At 38.5% G+C, this 18,682-nt stretch overlaps 1 protein-coding gene across 1 annotated transcript in view; it reads left to right on the top strand.

Moving 5' to 3' along the window:
* TBC1D32 (TBC1 domain family member 32) overlaps positions 1-7,767 on the top strand; it is a 484,474-nt gene extending 476,707 nt beyond the window's left edge. Inside the window, exon 34 of the mRNA XM_088481005.1 lies at positions 5,435-7,767. Coding sequence (XP_088337131.1) covers positions 5,435-5,548 — 114 coding nt within the window. The 3' untranslated portion in view covers positions 5,549-7,767. The remainder of the gene's footprint in view (positions 1-5,434) is intronic.
* The last annotated feature ends 10,915 nt before the right edge of the window (positions 7,768-18,682 follow it).

Raw genomic sequence — 18,682 nt, 5'->3', positions numbered from 1 at the left:
CGGCCAGTTGAGTGAAGTTTTTTGTTCTCGTGCCGCAGGATTTTCAGAGCTGAAAGCCCCGCAACCAGTTATTTTTATTGGATACCACGGGTATCGGGAGCGCGCATACCCGTGGTATTGCAAAATTGGGTGCGAGGGACGCAAGGTTTTTTACCTCGCTAAACCTTGCGCCCAACTGAATATGCCCCCATGTATTTTCCTTTATCACCATTTCTGACCATTTGAAGAATGACATACAACTAAACCTGAAACCCCGGAAGACTTTGTTGTGCACTGCAACCACCGCAGGATAATGGTGAGATCACCCACAGGTGTGATTACTAACTGGTGAGCATATAATACATTGGTTGTTTATCTCCTTTCCTGGTTACAGTGTGCATTATATATTTACTTTTTTCTTCTTGGTCTAATTCGCTGCACATTATGAAGTTCAAGGTTGGAGCAGCGCTGAAGCCACTCCTCCTCAATCTTGCACCACTGGTTGGAACTTTATGTGTTAAGTTCCAGAGTTTCTAGCTGCATACTCCAAACCTTTAGTAAACCTTCATTGGTGGAGGTCATACTCTATTTAATAATAGTAGCAGTTCCCACATCATTCCCACGCATTGAACTATATCATACCCTCCAACTATAACAATTTAGCCGATACAGTACCGTTTTTTTTAAAGGTCTGTACCAGAAAACAGGGGCTGTACCGTTTTGTACCAGGTGGGTACAATCTCCCGAATGCTGGGGCACAGGACTCCCGCAGCACAGCTGATTGACAGGCGGCTCCGCTCCGTCCTCTGTGGTTCTCTGCAGTGCAGTCAGCACTGACGCTGATGTAATCACTCCAGTGCCGGTGTACAGAAGTCAGACTTAAACCATCCAGTGGCAGCTGCTTCCAGCCGCCATGTACAGTACCCGTGGTCATGCCCCTTTATCTGTAACCAAAGTATAATACCCTAACAATTATCATGTCTGACTCAGTTAATAGCTGCTTTACTTATCCTGCATTCTGTATACGGTTTTTAAACATTCCAAATAATTTGTATGCAAAAACAGTATTAAGAATCCTCAGGGCCGGATTAAGGGGGGGCGACAGGGGTGGTCATCCCTGGGCCCCCACACACGGAGGAGCCCCCACTAACAGCGGTGCGCTGTCTGTGCCCGCCGCTAGTGTCTCCTCTGCTAGTGTAGTGTAGACCACACAGTGAGCGCGGCCACACTACACAGTTACATACACACAGCCGCTGGCAGCTGTGTGTATGTTACAGCAGCCGATGAGAGGCAGACAGATTCTTATTGGCTGTTGCACAACGGAAGGGAGCCGACACCCCCCGGCAGCCGGTGATGATGGGAGAGACGTCATGATACTGACGTCTCTCCCAACTGTGCAACAGAAGAGCCGGGACTCGCGTCAGGAGCGGGGATTCAGGTAAGGTTTGTTTTTTTCTGTGTGTGTATGTGTAGGGCACTGTCACTGCATGGGGGGGAGCGTTACATGCGTCCCTGTATAGCAGGGCAGCTACAAGGGTCACTGTAGAGGGGGCCACTTCATGGGGGCACTGTATAGGGTGGGTGTTTGCTACTGGGGGCAATGTATAGGGGGGCTACTACTGGGGCACTGTATAGGTGGGGACTACTACTGGGGGCAGAGCATGGGGGACTACTACTGGGGCACTGTATGGGGGGACTACTACTGGGGGCACTGTATAGGGGAGGACTACTGCTCGGGGCAGAGCATGGGGGGGACTACTACTGGGGGCAGAGCATGGGGGGGACTACTACTGGGGGCAATGCTTTTGGGGGAATACTACTTGGGGCACTATATAAAGGACACTGCATAGGGGGTATTACTACTGGGGGCACTGTATATGGGTGGACTACTCCTGCGGGCAATGCATAGGCAGGAACTACTACTGAGGGCAATGCATAGGGGGGACAACTACTGGAGGCACTGTATAGGGGGGACCACTACTGTGGTCATTATATAAGGGGCACTGCATAAGGAAGACCAATACTGGGGGCACTGCATAAGGGGCACTACTACAGGGGGCACTGCATAGGGGGGACTACTACAGGGGGCACTGCATAAGGAGCACTATATAGGGGGGACCATTACTGAGGACATTGCATAAGGGGCACTTCTACAGTGGGCATTGCTAGAGGGGCATTAAGGTGAATAGAAAGAAAAAAAAATCCTAGGGTGACGAGAAATGGTGGTATATGGGGGCCCCCACAAATTTGTTGCCCAGGGGCCCCCACAGACCTTAATCCAGCCCTGAGAATCCTAAATTAAATTAACTGACATACTATTTAATCTAATACATAGTTTATAATTTATATTAATTCTTCCTCAATGTTTTAAGTTCTGAAAAAGTTTTCTGCCACCAACAGGTTGCAACATGGAATGGTGGTGGCGGGCACCCACAGTAATGTAACTCAGTTTTAGGTAGATATTAGAGCACATACTTCAAGATCAGGGGTGACCAAATGATGACCCGCCACCTGCAGAAATCTGGCTCCCATCCAGGTTTCCTCCTGACAGTCCAGACCAAAATTCAGCAGCTCTGCCACATTGGACAACGGGCCAATGACGACATCACAGTGATTGCATCATGGTTGACTTCTGCTACTCTGCCTCCAGTCCACCTCATGGCTGGATGGTTTGCTCAGAGGTAGCAGCCACAAGGTAGACTGAAGGCAGGAGACCTTACCTCTTATAAATTTTAAAAAAATTAAAATAAACTTTAAACTTGTATAACCTCAGATGTATTTTGAGTTATTAGAAGTGTAATTCTCACAGTTGGTCATTCAGATGTGTGAATCATGACATTAGCTACACTTAAGACAACGTTTCATGAAGGCATTCTCTGTGGCACTGATCAATTAATCAATCCCTTTACAGTCAAATCACTGAGAAGCTTGCCACTTCTGGCTATTATTGAGAAATACCATAGAAAGCACAGATTTGGATAGTTAAAACTGGAAATTATACCCCATATAAAAGGATCATCCTCAATCAGGATTTGCTTACATATTATTTTGTTTACAAAAAAGTGGATTTTTTTTTTCTCAGAACCATGTGATATTCACAGAGGGTGCATATATTCACTGAAGCCACCATACAGCTGGGGTAGTTAAGGGACTGCTGGCCCTGATTCAGAGCCGGATGCTCTGACAGAGCGCTCGCTCTGAATCAGGGCCGGCCTTCTTGTTTTTTAGAGCGGCCTCCTGGCTGCTCGCATTCCTGTGGGTAACCACCCACAGCTATAGCGAGCGGCCAGGAAGATGGTCGCGATGGTCAAGTCCATCGCGACCATCGGGCTTGCAACGAGACCCTTGTGGTAGGGTCTCGTTGCCGCAAGCCCCAGAGAGCTTTCGGCTCTACCAGAGCCGAAAGCACTCCCACTGACATCACTTGTGATGTCAGTGGGGCCAGCCCCAGACGGTAGGCGTTCCCATGGGAACGCCTCAGTTTGGGCAGCCACGCCCCTGGCCCATCCACCAAAGGGGGTGTGCTGTCACTCAACAGCACGCCCCCTTTGGTACGAGACCCGGAGCGACGGTTTGCCCGCCGCTTTCCGGGTCTCGCACATGTGAAAGATAGAGCCGGCTCCATTGTGCGCATGCGCACTGGGCAACCATCAACCCGCTTGCAAGTGCATAGCGCTCACGAGCAGGTCAGAATCAGGCCCTGCTGAGGGTAGGGTATTGTTAATTTTAGTAGCAAAATTGTTTCTGAAAATTGTGTAACCATCATAAGTGGGACAAAATAATTTTTTTAACCTATTTGTATTTATATGAACTGAGAGCTTTAATCTCAGGAGTTAGGGGGTCATTCAGACCCACTCGCGAGCGGCAGTACGCTTGCAAGTGGGTCGATGTTCCCCACTGCGCATGCGCACGGCGGAGGGAGCTCCGTCGTGCGCATGCGCGAGACTCGGCGAGCGACGGGCTTTCCATCGCTCGGGGTCTCGCACCAAAGGGGGCGTGCTGTCGATGTTGATTGATGGAATTAAATGCTTGTATCACATATAAAAATACAACCAGCCAACCAGTGCCACACACTGAAGACATGTAGGTAACCATAATTAATTATATTTTCTTTTTAATCCAATTTCCACATTTAGCATATTGACCTAAAGAAACAATTATTATAATTAGTTATAGAATATACAGCAAGTAAAGTTTACTGCAAAAAAGCCTAACATTTTTTAAAACTAGTGAAATCTGTAAAGGGTTAGTTTGTTCAGTTTATTATGGAAACTTTTAACTTGGTATAATTTTATTTCTCAGTTATATTCTTAAAAAGTACATTATTACGTAGATTTGCCTACATGTCTGTTAAGAATGGATTTTAAATTTGTACTTGCAGCCAAGACACAGATTCAGAGGTAGAGAGGTAAAACTCTTTGATGTAAAGCCAAAAGCTGTGTTTTCTATGCTAAATCAATCCTATTTCAATCCATCAGATGTCTCCAGGAAAGTATCTTCTTACTACTTTTCTATGAACATAAAAAGAACAGAATCGTGATGAGTTTTTTAAATTTTATTTTTTATTTCTGCTAGTTTTTTAAACAGTATATATTGCAAATTGAGTAAAATGTTTGTTCTATAACATCGCTAAAGTTGCTCATTTATGTTCCAGTATATTTGTCAAGCTGTTATAATAATACAAAATGACCCCAAAATACTGTAATAACATTTCGTCATAACTGTGTATTTACCTCACTAGATTGTCTTTACCACATAAACTGTAATTTTCCTTTTCAATGGCAAAACAAGAAATGTAAGAATACAAAAGTAAATTGTGTGCTTAACCTTTTACACCTGGTAGAACAGTTCAGCTTGCAGAAAGCATTTTAAATTAAAATATTTTCATTGGAAAGTTCAAATCACAAGATAGAGAATCTTATTATAGACTTGTAATTGGGTAGTATGTACATTAACATAATGGAAATCATGTTCTGCCTTTTTCAGCCTAGTACACACATTGATTCAGAGTTAGTATTGTCTCCTAGCTAATCTCAATTTACTACAGATGGATGGTAAACCGGTTCCTGTTAATGTCTGTTTTTAAGCTGTCGTCAAATAAGGCTGGAAGAAAAAATTTGAGATATGTCCAGAAAAATCTAAAAAATATGAATAACAAATTAATTTGATAATGTGGCTATATTTTAATGAACACAATCATGAATGACATGATATATATGATGGGTATTGTCTATCATATGGGTATTTGTATTATCCAATTAATAAAATAAAACCTTGTTTTTGAAAAAGGCAATAATTTATTGACCTCACACTAAAGTATTTATTTGAAATATATTTTGTGTATGATGCTGCTAATTACAAAAATAATGTAACCTGCTATAAAGGCAGTATCAATATTGATGATTTTTTTTTTAGGAATTTTTATTTTCTCTATTATGTTTTTGTTTCTACATAGGAAGAAGCAATCCATGGATTTAACATTGGAAATTATCTTGAGTACATGAAAAGCCTAGAACAGATTTACAGGCCGATGGTCTTAAAAGAAATGAGAAATTTTACATTTAAATGAAAAATCAAGAATAAAATGCCATTAATTACAGACTGCACTTGTATAAAATGTATATAGAGAAAATACAGTGATATATTTGTAAGCTAATACTGCAGTGATGTGTGCTGTGTCTTTAATATAATTTATATCTCATTATTTAAATGTACTTTTTTTACATTTTACTTAATGCTGTATTATGATGTATATAAGGAGGAAATTGCAAAAGATTATACAATGTTTACCTGTACTGTTTAATACAGATCACTAGACTAACCTTTTTAAAGAAATCAAATAATAAAATGTTCATACATATTGGGCCTGATTCAGAAATGGACACAGTTGCAGCCTTGACAGCGTCTTTTGCCCCGACTGTGTCTTTATGCTAATGCTGCAGCCAATGGTCTTCCTAATGAGACGTCCACCGGCTGTTCCGCTTTTCCATTGCTTGGCATATTAAGATTCACCATCTGCCGCACCATCACAGATTACCCCAGCCCAGAATCTCCATCTCAACATGGCTGCCTCCGTCAGTGCAACTGTGTATTTAGACAGTAGCTGACTGCAACAAACCTGCGACATGCCCACGTCTGGCTATCTACCCCCATGTTACCTTCAGGACGCATGCACAGTCTGACTCAGATGCATGTGCAGACTTATTGCATTGGCCACTTGCATTTAACCTCTAAATCAAGCCCATTGTTAGTGTGTCTGCTAAACTCTGAGAGGGCAGTTATATTTCTCCAAGGAAAATGTCCTATGTAATCTGATCAAGGAGTTGATTGCTATAGGATTCATCTGAGGATGGTTTCTATTTTAAGAGTATAACTTTTGCACACTTTTAAAATCTTAGAGAATTTACCCCAAAATAATGTGTCACTGTTGGTTTTAATACATTACAATTTACCAGTTTCATTGTTCTAGGTATGATTTTGTAACTCTTATTGCAATCGTTTAATGTAGCAGATTTATACTGTACAGTATAAAATCCATTTGTCTTTTTTAGAAGGTATTGCCTCAGCATAGCATTGGAATAAAGCCCAACACCACAACTGTACATTTAGTGGCACAATTGGATATTTTGCCCTATCACCAGTATCTCCATGTAACAGAAACTCATTCAAGTATAATGACTATTTGAACTGTAGATATATATACAATCTCAGGTAATGACTTGCAGTAAACTATTTTACTTCGACATGCACATAATCCATGTTGAAAGTGATTAACAACTTCATTACTAAAGCTAAATTAGAACTTTTGTTCTTGCATATTAGAAACTGCAATAATTACAATTTTCTTTGTGATTAAAGAGCTTTACTTGGGTATAACTTTCTGGTCTGGCAGTAGAGCATATTCTCAATTTAATTAACAAGTCCCTTACAAACCAGTGGCCATCAACATCTCTGATTATTTCACCTTTAAACCTTTTTTTTGTGCAGCATTGCACTTTGTACAATATAACCATTATTACTAAACAGTTCTGAAGCTGAAAGATAAGAACACAATATACAAAGTAATCAAATTGTAGTACTATTAAATCCTTATCTTGAATTTAAAAATGCATTTCTTTACTTTTGATTTCGAATATGGAGTTGTGTTAAATTTAAATACATGTGCTGCTATATTTGATCAATACATACTAAATACAAGTATGATTAATACAAACTAAATTAAAGTGTTCGTTCTGTGTCGTGCCAACAATAAAGCATCCTGAGGCCATTTGTGTGAGGTCGCTTCTCAGCCAAGGGAGTGGGCTCACTCACATTTTTGTCTAAGAACACAGCCATGACTGTGTTCTTAGGCAAAATTGTGAGTGAGCCCAAATGGTACGAAATGGTACCAAAACATCCTCCAAGAGCAACTTCTCCCAACCATCCAAGAACAGTTTGGTGATGAACAATGCCTTTACCAGCATGATGGAGCACCTTACCATAAGGCAAAAGTGATAACTAAGTGGCTCAGAGAACAAAACACCAAAATTTTTTGGTCCATGGTCAGGAAAATCCCCAGACCTTAATTCCATTGAAAACTTGTGGTCAATCCTCAAGAGACAGGTGGACAAACAAAAACCCACAATTCTGACAAACTCCAAGCATTGATTAGGTAAGAATGGGTGACCATCAGTCAGAATGTGGCCCAGAAGTTGATTGACAGCATGCCAGGGCGAATTGCAGAGGTCTTGAAAAAGAAGGGTCAACACTGCAAATATTGACTCTTTGCATAAACTTAATGTCATTGTCAATAAAAGCCTTTGAAACTTATGAAATGCTTGTAATTTTACTTCAGTATACCATAGTAACATCTGACAAAAAGGTCTAAAAACACTGAAGCCACAAACTTTGTGAAAACCAATACTTGTGTCATTCTCAAAACTTTTGGCCATGGCTGTAGGTGCCCAGGATAATATGCAGTAGTGGGCCACCATAATTCCTGTAGATGTGCGCAACTGCACATCATTTGTAATTGAATTGTCTCTTTTTTATACAATAGGTAAGCCCTGCCCACTTGTATCAGATCTTTTAAATTGAGTATGTTTCACAGTTTCAGGTATTTCTGTCCTGAGATAAGTTGAGTAATGGGCAATTTAGATTTTTATTTATAAAACGAAAAAGCAAGGAATCAAAATGCTAGTCAGTGAATGATGGAATCACTGCTTGACATCTCCTACATTGGATGATGATCACATTAGTAAAGGCAGATATACAAATATTAAGGAAGGTTTTCTTTCCCAGTACTGATTTCAACATCTGCAGCTCGATCATTTACAGTTGGAAGAGAATCCAAGTGGTGATCCAAGCATTCAGTGTGGAGAATGAGTGCGATAGTGGCTGACTGTAGACTGAAGTGCAGGGATGTGAATTTTTTATATAGAACTATATTTTGATTTTGCTCACTGCAGTGGTGTAAGACCATCAAAGGTTCAAAGGGTAAATTTACTAAAAGTCGATTTTGGTTCCATTTAAAATTGACCAATATAGAACCAACATCCCGACAGAATCAACCACACTGTTTCTATTCAAAATAGATCATTTACTAATAGTAGATTTTGTTCCATTCTGATTTCGATGGTGCATTGGGTTCTATTTTAAGTTCTAAATGTGTTCTATTCACTAAATTGACCAAAAATCTACACTAAATGGAACCAAAATTATATAAAAACATTCCTAATGGCCAAAACATGTCTCATACCAGTGCTAATTTGCATATCCACAATTTTTTAAAATCATTGCTATGCCTTTAAATGCCTGATTTATACAGCCAGAGTGCCCTACATGCTTCTCTCCCATGTTTTTTTATCATCATACTGAGTTTTCAGACAATTATACATGATTTAAATTTAAATAGAACTGTGATGGTACTATTGAAATTGTCGATTTTCAAATTGACTGTTAGTAAATGAGCTTTTTCCGCTGATGGCTATGGGGAAGTACTGATGGCCTATTTGAAGTTCTATTTGTGTGTGAAGTCAAATTTCTGGGGATTTTGAGTTGGTTGTGCCTTTACTAAATACCTGATTGTCAAAATCACCACAAAATGGAATGGAACTGAAAATCGACCCTTAGTAAATTTATCCCCAGGTTTCTAGTGGCATTTGTACCTGGAATAACCATGTCCACAGTAATTCAGCATGGAAAATACATGCCCATACAAATGACTGGGTTTTCTTATTTTTTTGCACTGAATGCGTATTATGAGCTTTGCAGGTAACATGCATATCCTGAACAAAACATAGCCAATCATATTATAGATCAGTGATCATGCCATTGTACGGAGTCCACAAATAAATAATATATTTCTCTACAGCAACTATGAAAAGCTGTCAGTCACTCACTGTGTAATCAAAAAAGCACCTCCGCTGTCAAAGGGTAAACGTTACTGCAGAAGAGTGAGAGAAAACATGATAGACATATTTTATTAAGTATAAACTCCTTGGGCATGTTATTCAGCACAGTAATATACAACCTACAGTATGTACTGTACACCATTTTTTTAGTTGTCATTTTCCTATATTCCTTTCTACTGATAGTGAAGAGTCAAAAATACAATTTTATAACCAGTTCCCCTCCCCACCCTGCTCCCCTCAATTGTCCTAGACAGCAAGTTATATGTTGTTATCTAATAACTTCTTTCTCCTCATTTGTTGTTTTGCAAAAGTTTTCTGTTGGAGGGTTTCTACTCAGAAGAACTCATCCTGACTTTTGAATGAATTCCATAGGCCGAAATTCAAATTTTCAGTGGCTTGTGACCATCTTTAAAGTTACTTCCATGCTGCCACCTTTCATGGAGTATGTGGGAGTGAATGGGAGAGGATATGAACGGAAATAACAATGTCTGCATGAACTCTCATGCTCCAATGTAGCCAGTACTGTACACAGTGTGACAGAATGAAAAAAATCAGAATAGACATACAGTACCATTAAGAGGAATAGATCTTTAAGCTTATGTTACACTGTTAGGTCTTTGATGTGTTACATCTTGCTGATAAGTGATTTAATCAACATGTTATGAGGGGTATTCAATATGAAAGGTTAACTTCCCTGGCGAAGTTAACATTTCATATCGGAGTTTTTTTCTGCGTAAAGGTATGGTGCGCGCTCCCGCTTATCCCCGTATTCAATATCAAATTAAAGAAAACGGGAAACTCCGAAGTTGGATTTGCGTAAAGTTATGAATTTTTCCTTAAAATAATTGTAAGACCCCCCTAAAGTTGTAAAAACATGGGGGAACACTATGGGTACCCCCGTTTTAGCCTTTAATTGAAAGTCGGGGATTTAAATTGCCGCAGCAGGTGTTTTTTTTCTGACATTGAAGAAGTGATCCAGAAGAGCACTTAGGTTATTTTTTTCGTTTTTTTAAGTGGTCCCATCAAATTTGGGGTTCATGAAAATGGGTATTAGCATATTTTGGTGTCCCTAAAGTAATTTTTTTAAAATTCTGCATTTGTGCACCTGCCGCTATAATTCTATTCTAGAAAACACCTGCCGCATACATGCAGAATAGCCCTGAACCTATTTCCCTATTGTTTAACAATTTTTTCCCTTTTTTTTTGCACCCCAATTTTTAAATTAATTTTTTGGGGTGTCCCTATTTTTTTTTTAAACTTTTTTTGACACAGTTCTTTTTTAAATGTCAATCTCAGGGGTGCAGGCTATTTTTTTAAAGCCTGCACCCCTAAACCCCAATTCTGCACTTTTTTCGACACCTATTCAATGGTGAAAAGTTATCACCGTTTTTTATCAACGACTTGTCAAAACTGCGATAAGTCTTTGAAATTGAATAGGGTGTAAAAGTAAAACAAGTGATATTAACGCAAAAACTTAAAAAACTGCGGTATTAACGCAAAAAAATATGTTATCGCACCCATATTGAATACCCCTATATGTGTCTATTATTCTGGTGCCTACTTTGCAGCTAGGAATTCCATTCATAGACTGTTTAGATGTTTTATGCTCATGAATCTCAGAACCATTTTACCAGGGCAGTGCTGCCCAATTATGCACATAAGTAGGGTTACATTTATGCTCACAGGTCAATGAAAAACTATACGTAATGTAATAGAGCCTTTACAGGTCGCCAGGAAAGAATAAAACATCTGAAAAAGCAATAGAGCACATGCAGCTTTTTATCTAGGCCTTCAGTAGTATGCTCTGTATTCGGGTGTCACGTTTCCAGACAAAGTAGTAGATATAGACACTTGTTTTCTCTCTGAGCAGATCCATTAATTTTCCGCTGTGTTTGATTTCTCGGTAGTGTTTTATTCTCAGCAGTGCACAAGTGGTGACTGTTAGCTGGCAGTTAACAAGGATTAATTCCTCATTTGTGGTAGGCAATTAGCATAAGAGCCCTTTGAGACAAACATTTTGCAGAATTCCTTCATGCAGTGAATGATATGTAAAATGGAATGCAATTGGATCAGAGCTTTCTGAAAATCCTGCAGGTATGCAGAACATTGATCCTATTGCCTGTGCACCCCTCTTACTGTAGTTATGTGAATGGAAGTGTAAATCAAGGGTCAGAGTAGTGGATTTTCGGGCATTTCAGACCAGCGCACAGTGTATATGAATATTTGTATGTTTCTTTATGCTTCAAACTTTCCAACACTCCAGAGAAAACCATTACAGTGGAACATTAGCTCTCTACTGCATATTGGGAGCCACTACTAATTATGTTTTAACTAGATACATGATTTAAAAGTGTTTTTAATACAGTGTATTTGTTTTTAATTAGTAGTTATTTAATTAGCAGTCAACATATGTTTGAAATTGCGGCTCAGCACAAATACAAATTTTTTACTTCTTGAAATTGTGTAAATATTGAATTAGCTGTAAACCTCTATATATACAAATGCAGAATGGTGAGGATAAGCAGGGATAAGCATCTTGCAGAGCTTATTGGGATTTTTTGTTTGGTTAGCATTTAAACGCACATTTAAAACAAGATGCTTCATTCTAATATACAGTATGTCATACATGAACAATGTCCATGATTATGTGTTGTAACACACGGATAGTTAAACACATATAATACAGGTGGATAGTAATGGCTAACCTGCAGCTTTGTATTAAGTTCTGACCAGGGTGCTATCAGTTAGTGGCTTTTGTATTGTTTGTGTGTTAGATTTCCTGCCCACTTACTAAATTGAATTTAGTATAAATGATAGAGAAATTCGATTGTCATTTGTATAAGTTCATGCATTAATGCATTATATAAATAAAAGATAAATATATATGTCAGAAGTGATGAGTTTGTATTATACAGATAGTACAAGTACAACAGGTGTTTTACTGTGTATAATAATGCCTGTAAAATGTGGGGATCACATTGGTGTACTGGTTCTCGATGTGGATAAAGAAGGTTGTACAGTAATTTAGACTAAACTTATAACTTACTTTCCAAAGTCTTTCCTCAATCTTCACTCACCTCGACCCACCATAATTCCATAAACGTATAGATAAAACAATCATTAAGACACCATGATAACAGCGTGATGTTAAGAACAACTGATTATTCTGTGGTATGTATTTAGGAAAATAACTTCCCTTGCAACTGGCACTGGTCCACTCTATGGTTTAATGTATAGAGGGAACAGAAAGGGAGGAGTGGAAAGCTATAGAAGAAACATGGGAAGATTCTTCTGGGCATGTGATTTTCTGGAGTGAGTAGTACAGCTCTTCTTGGTAGAGCAGACGTATTATGCATACTTAAGGGACCTATTCATCATCCTCTATGGGCCCATTACATAAGCAAAAATACTAGTTTCCACATGTTTTAACAGTAACGGGATTAAAGTTTTCGGAGTTTACCTGCGGGAGCTAGTGCCATCTACAGATGACATTGCTTCCCAGTGCGTCATTCCTTCCTATGAGAAATGGGTCCGGTGTTGTGAAAATAGATCTGACTGGATCCCTACGCTGCCTCCCCATTTGTGCCCTTTGGCCATGTGCTTGAACTCAGCCCAGCAGTGGTAAGTATCACTGTTACTTAGTAGCAGTGCTCGGGATCACAAGGACAGCTGCTTTTTGGAGTAGCTCTCCCTGCACTGGAGCAATACTAAATTGGTCCAGTAGTTAATTATCCAACACAGCAACTTGCAGCAAGTTGAATACATAAACATTGGGGGTATATTTACACCCATATGCTGAGGCATACGTTTTGGAAGATGTGTCCAGCTCTGCACTGGAATCATATACACTTATACACAGAAGGACTATATAATGCTGTAGCGCTTTATCATTATTATAAGGGTATATGTGTGGGTAAGCATCAGACACAGATTTCCATACACGTGCAGCTTGATTTGCAGATTTTGTCCAATTAAAAAATACTATTTGTCCAACTCGACATCATACCTAAACATGGCATACTTGAGTAGATTCTTTCATTTCATGGGTATCACAGCAGGCCATGGGTAGGGGACATGGCTGGGGTGACCCACCTCACGCTGAGTCCAAATTAATAGAGTTAAAATAAAGGAGTAATTAGTACATTTACAAATCTTGGCAAATATTTGAATTCAGTAGGTGAGTCTGGCCAATATGTAATAATAAATATTTATTAGCATTTGACAAGATTCACATAGTGAATGAAATCTGTTGTCAAAATGTGTAATTTTTCAAAAACACAGTTGAAATATGCAAGAACAATAATGATAAAAAGAACCATTTCAAAATACTATTGGTCGATAAGATGTCACAATTTTTTGCTTTTGACATTTTGAGATTGCCAAATTGTATAAAGGATTTTCCCAAACATAATGACTTATTTGTAATTGCATTAATTGACAATAGTCCACAACTATGCTAATCTTTAATGGAAGTTTTCATTACCTAGTGATTAAAGTAATACAGTATTTGTGTCTTTTCTGAATATTCTTCCTGTTGTCTCAGTCATTGTACCTTCAATGTTACACACTGGGTAGAGTGCAGACACAATCTTGTGATAATCATATGCAAATACTGGATCTCACAGTTACAGAATAACACAATGAAGTTTTGGAAAGGAAACACAGCTAGAATTCCTAATGCAGAAGGTTTAGACTGCACTGTTTAATGCATTTATTATGTCAAGTCTGTGTATAAGCCCTTCTATGTGACAGGATTACCGTTAAATCAAGCAAAACAATGTTATGGTAAATAATAAAAACATGAAATAGATGACAGAAGGAAAAATGAAAATAAAAAAGCAAACACTATTCATTTACATAGGTTAAGCAGCACATCTATTTCCAAACCTCCCATTTCTGAAAACAATTATTATAGCTGAGTATGCTATTATACAAGATATGATTATTTTCTACATTTTAAGTTACTGGCAATGCAACCAACATGGATTAACAATAGGATGTATAAAAGAAACTGTAGAACTTGTAATGTAACACCGTGAAAACCTGGTTAGGGAATTATAATATACTAAAAGGGACGTTTTCAAAACACAAAAATTATAAATACGATATTGATCAAATTATTAATGAATCATTGTAATTTGTGCTGCATTTTGAACAAGTACTGTAGCTACTAATTGTGTCATTGGCAGAGTATTTTTTATAGACAATAGTACTTCTGTTGTATTCATTGCATATCTATTACAGATCTGCCCACTACGTCTTTGTCCATAGTGCAGCGTCTCGCGCCAAGCACGGCACGCGACGGACTCCCACGATCGGAGACACGCATTTGCGTCTCCATAGGACATAATGGAGATGTACTCCCGCGATCGCGGACACACATTCGTGTCTCCATAGGACTTAATGGAGAAACACTCCCGCAATCGTGAATGTGCCATAGCATACCGTGGCGCGTGGCGTGACTCGGGGGCACGTTTGTGCCGCAATCAGCGACAATGAACTTGGGCGCATCTGTATGTATTTATACTGAACCAAATATAGTACAGCGGCCATGTAGGTATAAAGTACAGGAGCTATCAAGCCCCAAAACTTGGTCTGTTTGCATCTTCTATAAATTGATATAAAAATGAGGGCAGATAGTTTGGATAATAATTGCATACATTGTACAATCACAATAAAATGTTCTGCCACAGTGGTAGAAGTTGGAAAACTAAAAGGGCTTGCAGGAATTATGGCAAGATTCTGGCGATTGCTATAGTTTACATCTACTGAAAAAATATTCCTCATTAAGCTTTACAGTGTTTTAAATATTGCCTATCTATTTCTTACAGTGCTTTTTTCCTTGTATTAGATTTGTCAAAGATTTAATGATTGTTTTGCTGGTGGTTTAGTGAACCGCTGATTTACTAAAGACCAAACTGCTGTGAAAATACCATGTAACAAAAACCACCTGCAACACATTGTCATCCTGATTTTTACAATGGAAGATATACAATCTGTTTAATTTACTATGTGTAGGTATTTATAAACCACCACCAAACCTGCCCAAATAGCTTCTGAAGGGAAGATTCTGATAAACCGATGCCAGTTTGTTTTATGCTAGATTTTAATGCCTATAGAAAGGGTCACAAACAAATGCTATACTAATATGTCATATTTTAGCAACATCATCCATACCACTTACTTCATATATGTAGTATTGCGTTCTGTTCAGTTCAGGTTTTTTGCCATTTTCTACTTCCAGTCTGTTAACTCCATGGCTGTACACATTAACCAGCCCACTTTCTCATGACATTACACTCAGATTCTGCTTTCCAAGAAGACAGTGTCCTTCTCCTTCGTCTGCTTTCCCAGCCAGGAAGCACAATGGTATGAACTATAGTCTTGCAGGAATACTTAATGTCCTGGGAGATATAGAAAGGGCCATTGAGATATGACTCTGGCCTGGGTACTGGAGGAGCATAATGAAATGTGGGAGATGCGACCATGCTTCCTCCAAAAAGTTGTAAAAATACTATGCGCAGCGGCGCGTGCTGCAAATGGATATATTGTCCCACTCAGCAGCGCTTCAAATGGGGACGATGTCCCCCTCAGCAGCTGACCCAAGCCCCTCCAACAAGCTCACTCCTTCCACCCTCTCAGCACCCCTGTGCATATCAGAAATAATACAACAGAGTTTCTTATAAAGCTACAGGAGATGAATCAGGTATAACCATGTTTATCTGCCCCTAGAATATGATTTCTGGATCAACGAAATTGTTATAATAGTAGATGTACTGTTCCTTACTGATTGTAATAGTTATTTTGGACAGTAGTATTGAAACAGGGCAAAAAAAGTGAGCCAAGACAGTCCCCATTTAAACTAATGTGATTATAAAGTTGTCAGAGGATAAAGTCAGTTTGGGTAAGCAAATTTCAATTTATTTTAATTAGAGATGCATTGAATTTTAAAAAACTTCCAAAAAATATTCGCATTTTGACAGGAAATTTTGCATGTTTTGCCTTAAATGTTCCAGCCAGGTATGTTGCAAGGGAAGAGGGTTGGGTACTGATTGCCCTGGTTTGTTAAAGGGGCTGGTTGGAGGGGCTGCTGAGGGGGACAAATGTCCCTGTCTGCACATCACAGCCCTGCAGCATAGTATTTTTTCTAAATTATATTAATGGGCATTGCCACACAGCCCAGATTTGGTTACACCCCCAGTACCCAGGCCTTTGTAAACTCATGATGGCCCTGGATATGCATCAATAAAACCAAGTTGACACTGAGTGATTGTGTACCTCTAAGCACAATATCTATAGCACCAATATAATCTTATCCATTCTCAGTACCATCATTTATTTGGTGAAATTGCTCTATTCTCACACTTACTCAATGTAAACAGTTTTTAACAATTTTACATAAATCACAACACCTTTTTTTAAATTAATATCAGTAAGGACAAATAAGCGCAATAATACATTAGTTAAGCATTGTACCTTGAAATTCATATATACATTAAGAAGAACAAAATACATGTAATGAAAAACTGGTAATCAGCAATCAATTGGACTTAAATGATCATGTGACTAAGGCCAAACTATGTCTAGATTTACAAATAACTCAATATCCATCCCAGCTACCAAACTCAACCCTTGGTCGCTCCTATCATGCTCATAAATACAGTTTAACACTTATAAAAGAAGATTTTTTTTAATAGATATGCAGGTTTTGGAATCTTACAATAGTTAGTCTATTAAGAAAGTTGCTCTAAAATGATAACAATAAAATGATTACCTTATTGACAACTAGGCAGTTTTTTCTGTAAATGCTTTGTCAGTTGAGGAAATCCCGGACATATAAAGACATGGGTAAATTACAACAATACAAGAGGTTAAAGCTAGTAGTGAAAATTCATGGTTTAAGGTCTTTAAATAATTTTTCCATTGTTTAAAAAAAATGTCAGTGTTCAGTAGAAAGTGATAGTGAATAGCAATCATAACGTTTACAAAACAAAGACTACACTAGGTCACTTGAAAGATATGTATTTCATAGACATCTTTAAATGCCTGCTGTGGTAATGAGTCATGAATGTTTAAAATGGTACATACTGTGTTACATGGATGAATAATTCTCTATCTAGCTCTGTGTTTTTCTTCTAAGTCTAGGGTGATTTCCAGCCTAGCCATCCCTTCCCCTCACCATTTCAATAACTAATATTATGTGTAATGGATTGAATAATATACTCAGATAGACATATTTATAAAACACTTGTTAAAAGGATAGCTTATCTTGTCATTTTGTTTTACGTGCCCTTTCATTTCTCTGCTGGCAAGCATTACATTTGTTGGTACTGTAATAAATAACAATGTGAATGAAACTCTGGGAGAATTCTTAAGGTAATATTAACAAAGAAAACATAGATAACATTTGGATTTTGAACTATAGCAAGAATTTAATTTATACACTATTCCAGAATTTATTGAAATACAGATTTGCATAGCTAAAAATGCAAATTGTGGTAATTCAGACTAACAATTTTAATTAGCAAAATGCCAAATGCACAATTGTTAGGATTTTCTATTTTGGTTCCAGAGTCATTCCTGCACATAAATCACGTGAGGCATTATATGGAAGAAGTCCAAAACCCCTGACATTCAGCACTTCCATTAACAGTGACTTCTGTCACTTTTTGTAGAGCTGTGTAAACCCGGTAGTATTTGATTCTGAGCCTGTGCCCCTGAACTCTTGCTACATTTTACCATTCTCCAGATCATGATTATGGATTATGCTATTAGTGTTACATCACCATACCTTTTAGCTAGTCACAATAAAGAGGCAATTAGATGGTTGTGACAAAAGGGTGAACAGCAGTGAAGCCCATATAAACTTGTCATGGTTATACAAAGATGAAATGGATTCTGTTGTTAATCCCTCATCCAGGAATTTACTCAGCACTTAGTGATTCTGGTTGAAAATCAGGAAGAGAATCAACATCAACTCAATCAATGCCTCCAGGGGCTGGGCTATTCTCGAGCCTGAAAGGAATCCTGGAGCTATAATTGATATAATTGTGTTGTCTATGGATCAGCCATTGAAAGCTCAGTCTACCTCTCTTCTAAAAACTCCTAAACCCTCTAAATACACACTCCTAAACCCTGTATCCTAAAGCCTGCAGAGGCTTCCTTAATAAGTTTTTTAAATACAGTACTTTGAGCTACAGATGTGTCCTGCTACATCTTAGCTCATAGCACTGCATTCTGACTTCCCTGCCACGGAATGCCACTAAGCATTATGGCAGATATGCGCATTATAGTGTGGAGTACTATACGCC

The sequence above is a fragment of the Taudactylus pleione genome, unplaced genomic scaffold (assembly GCF_031769625.1).
Source record: "Taudactylus pleione unplaced genomic scaffold, aTauple2 ptg000259l, whole genome shotgun sequence".
Taxonomy (NCBI): domain Eukaryota; kingdom Metazoa; phylum Chordata; class Amphibia; order Anura; family Myobatrachidae; genus Taudactylus; species Taudactylus pleione.
Note: the sequence above shows the minus strand (reverse complement) of the source record. Positions and strands in the feature narration are given on the sequence as shown.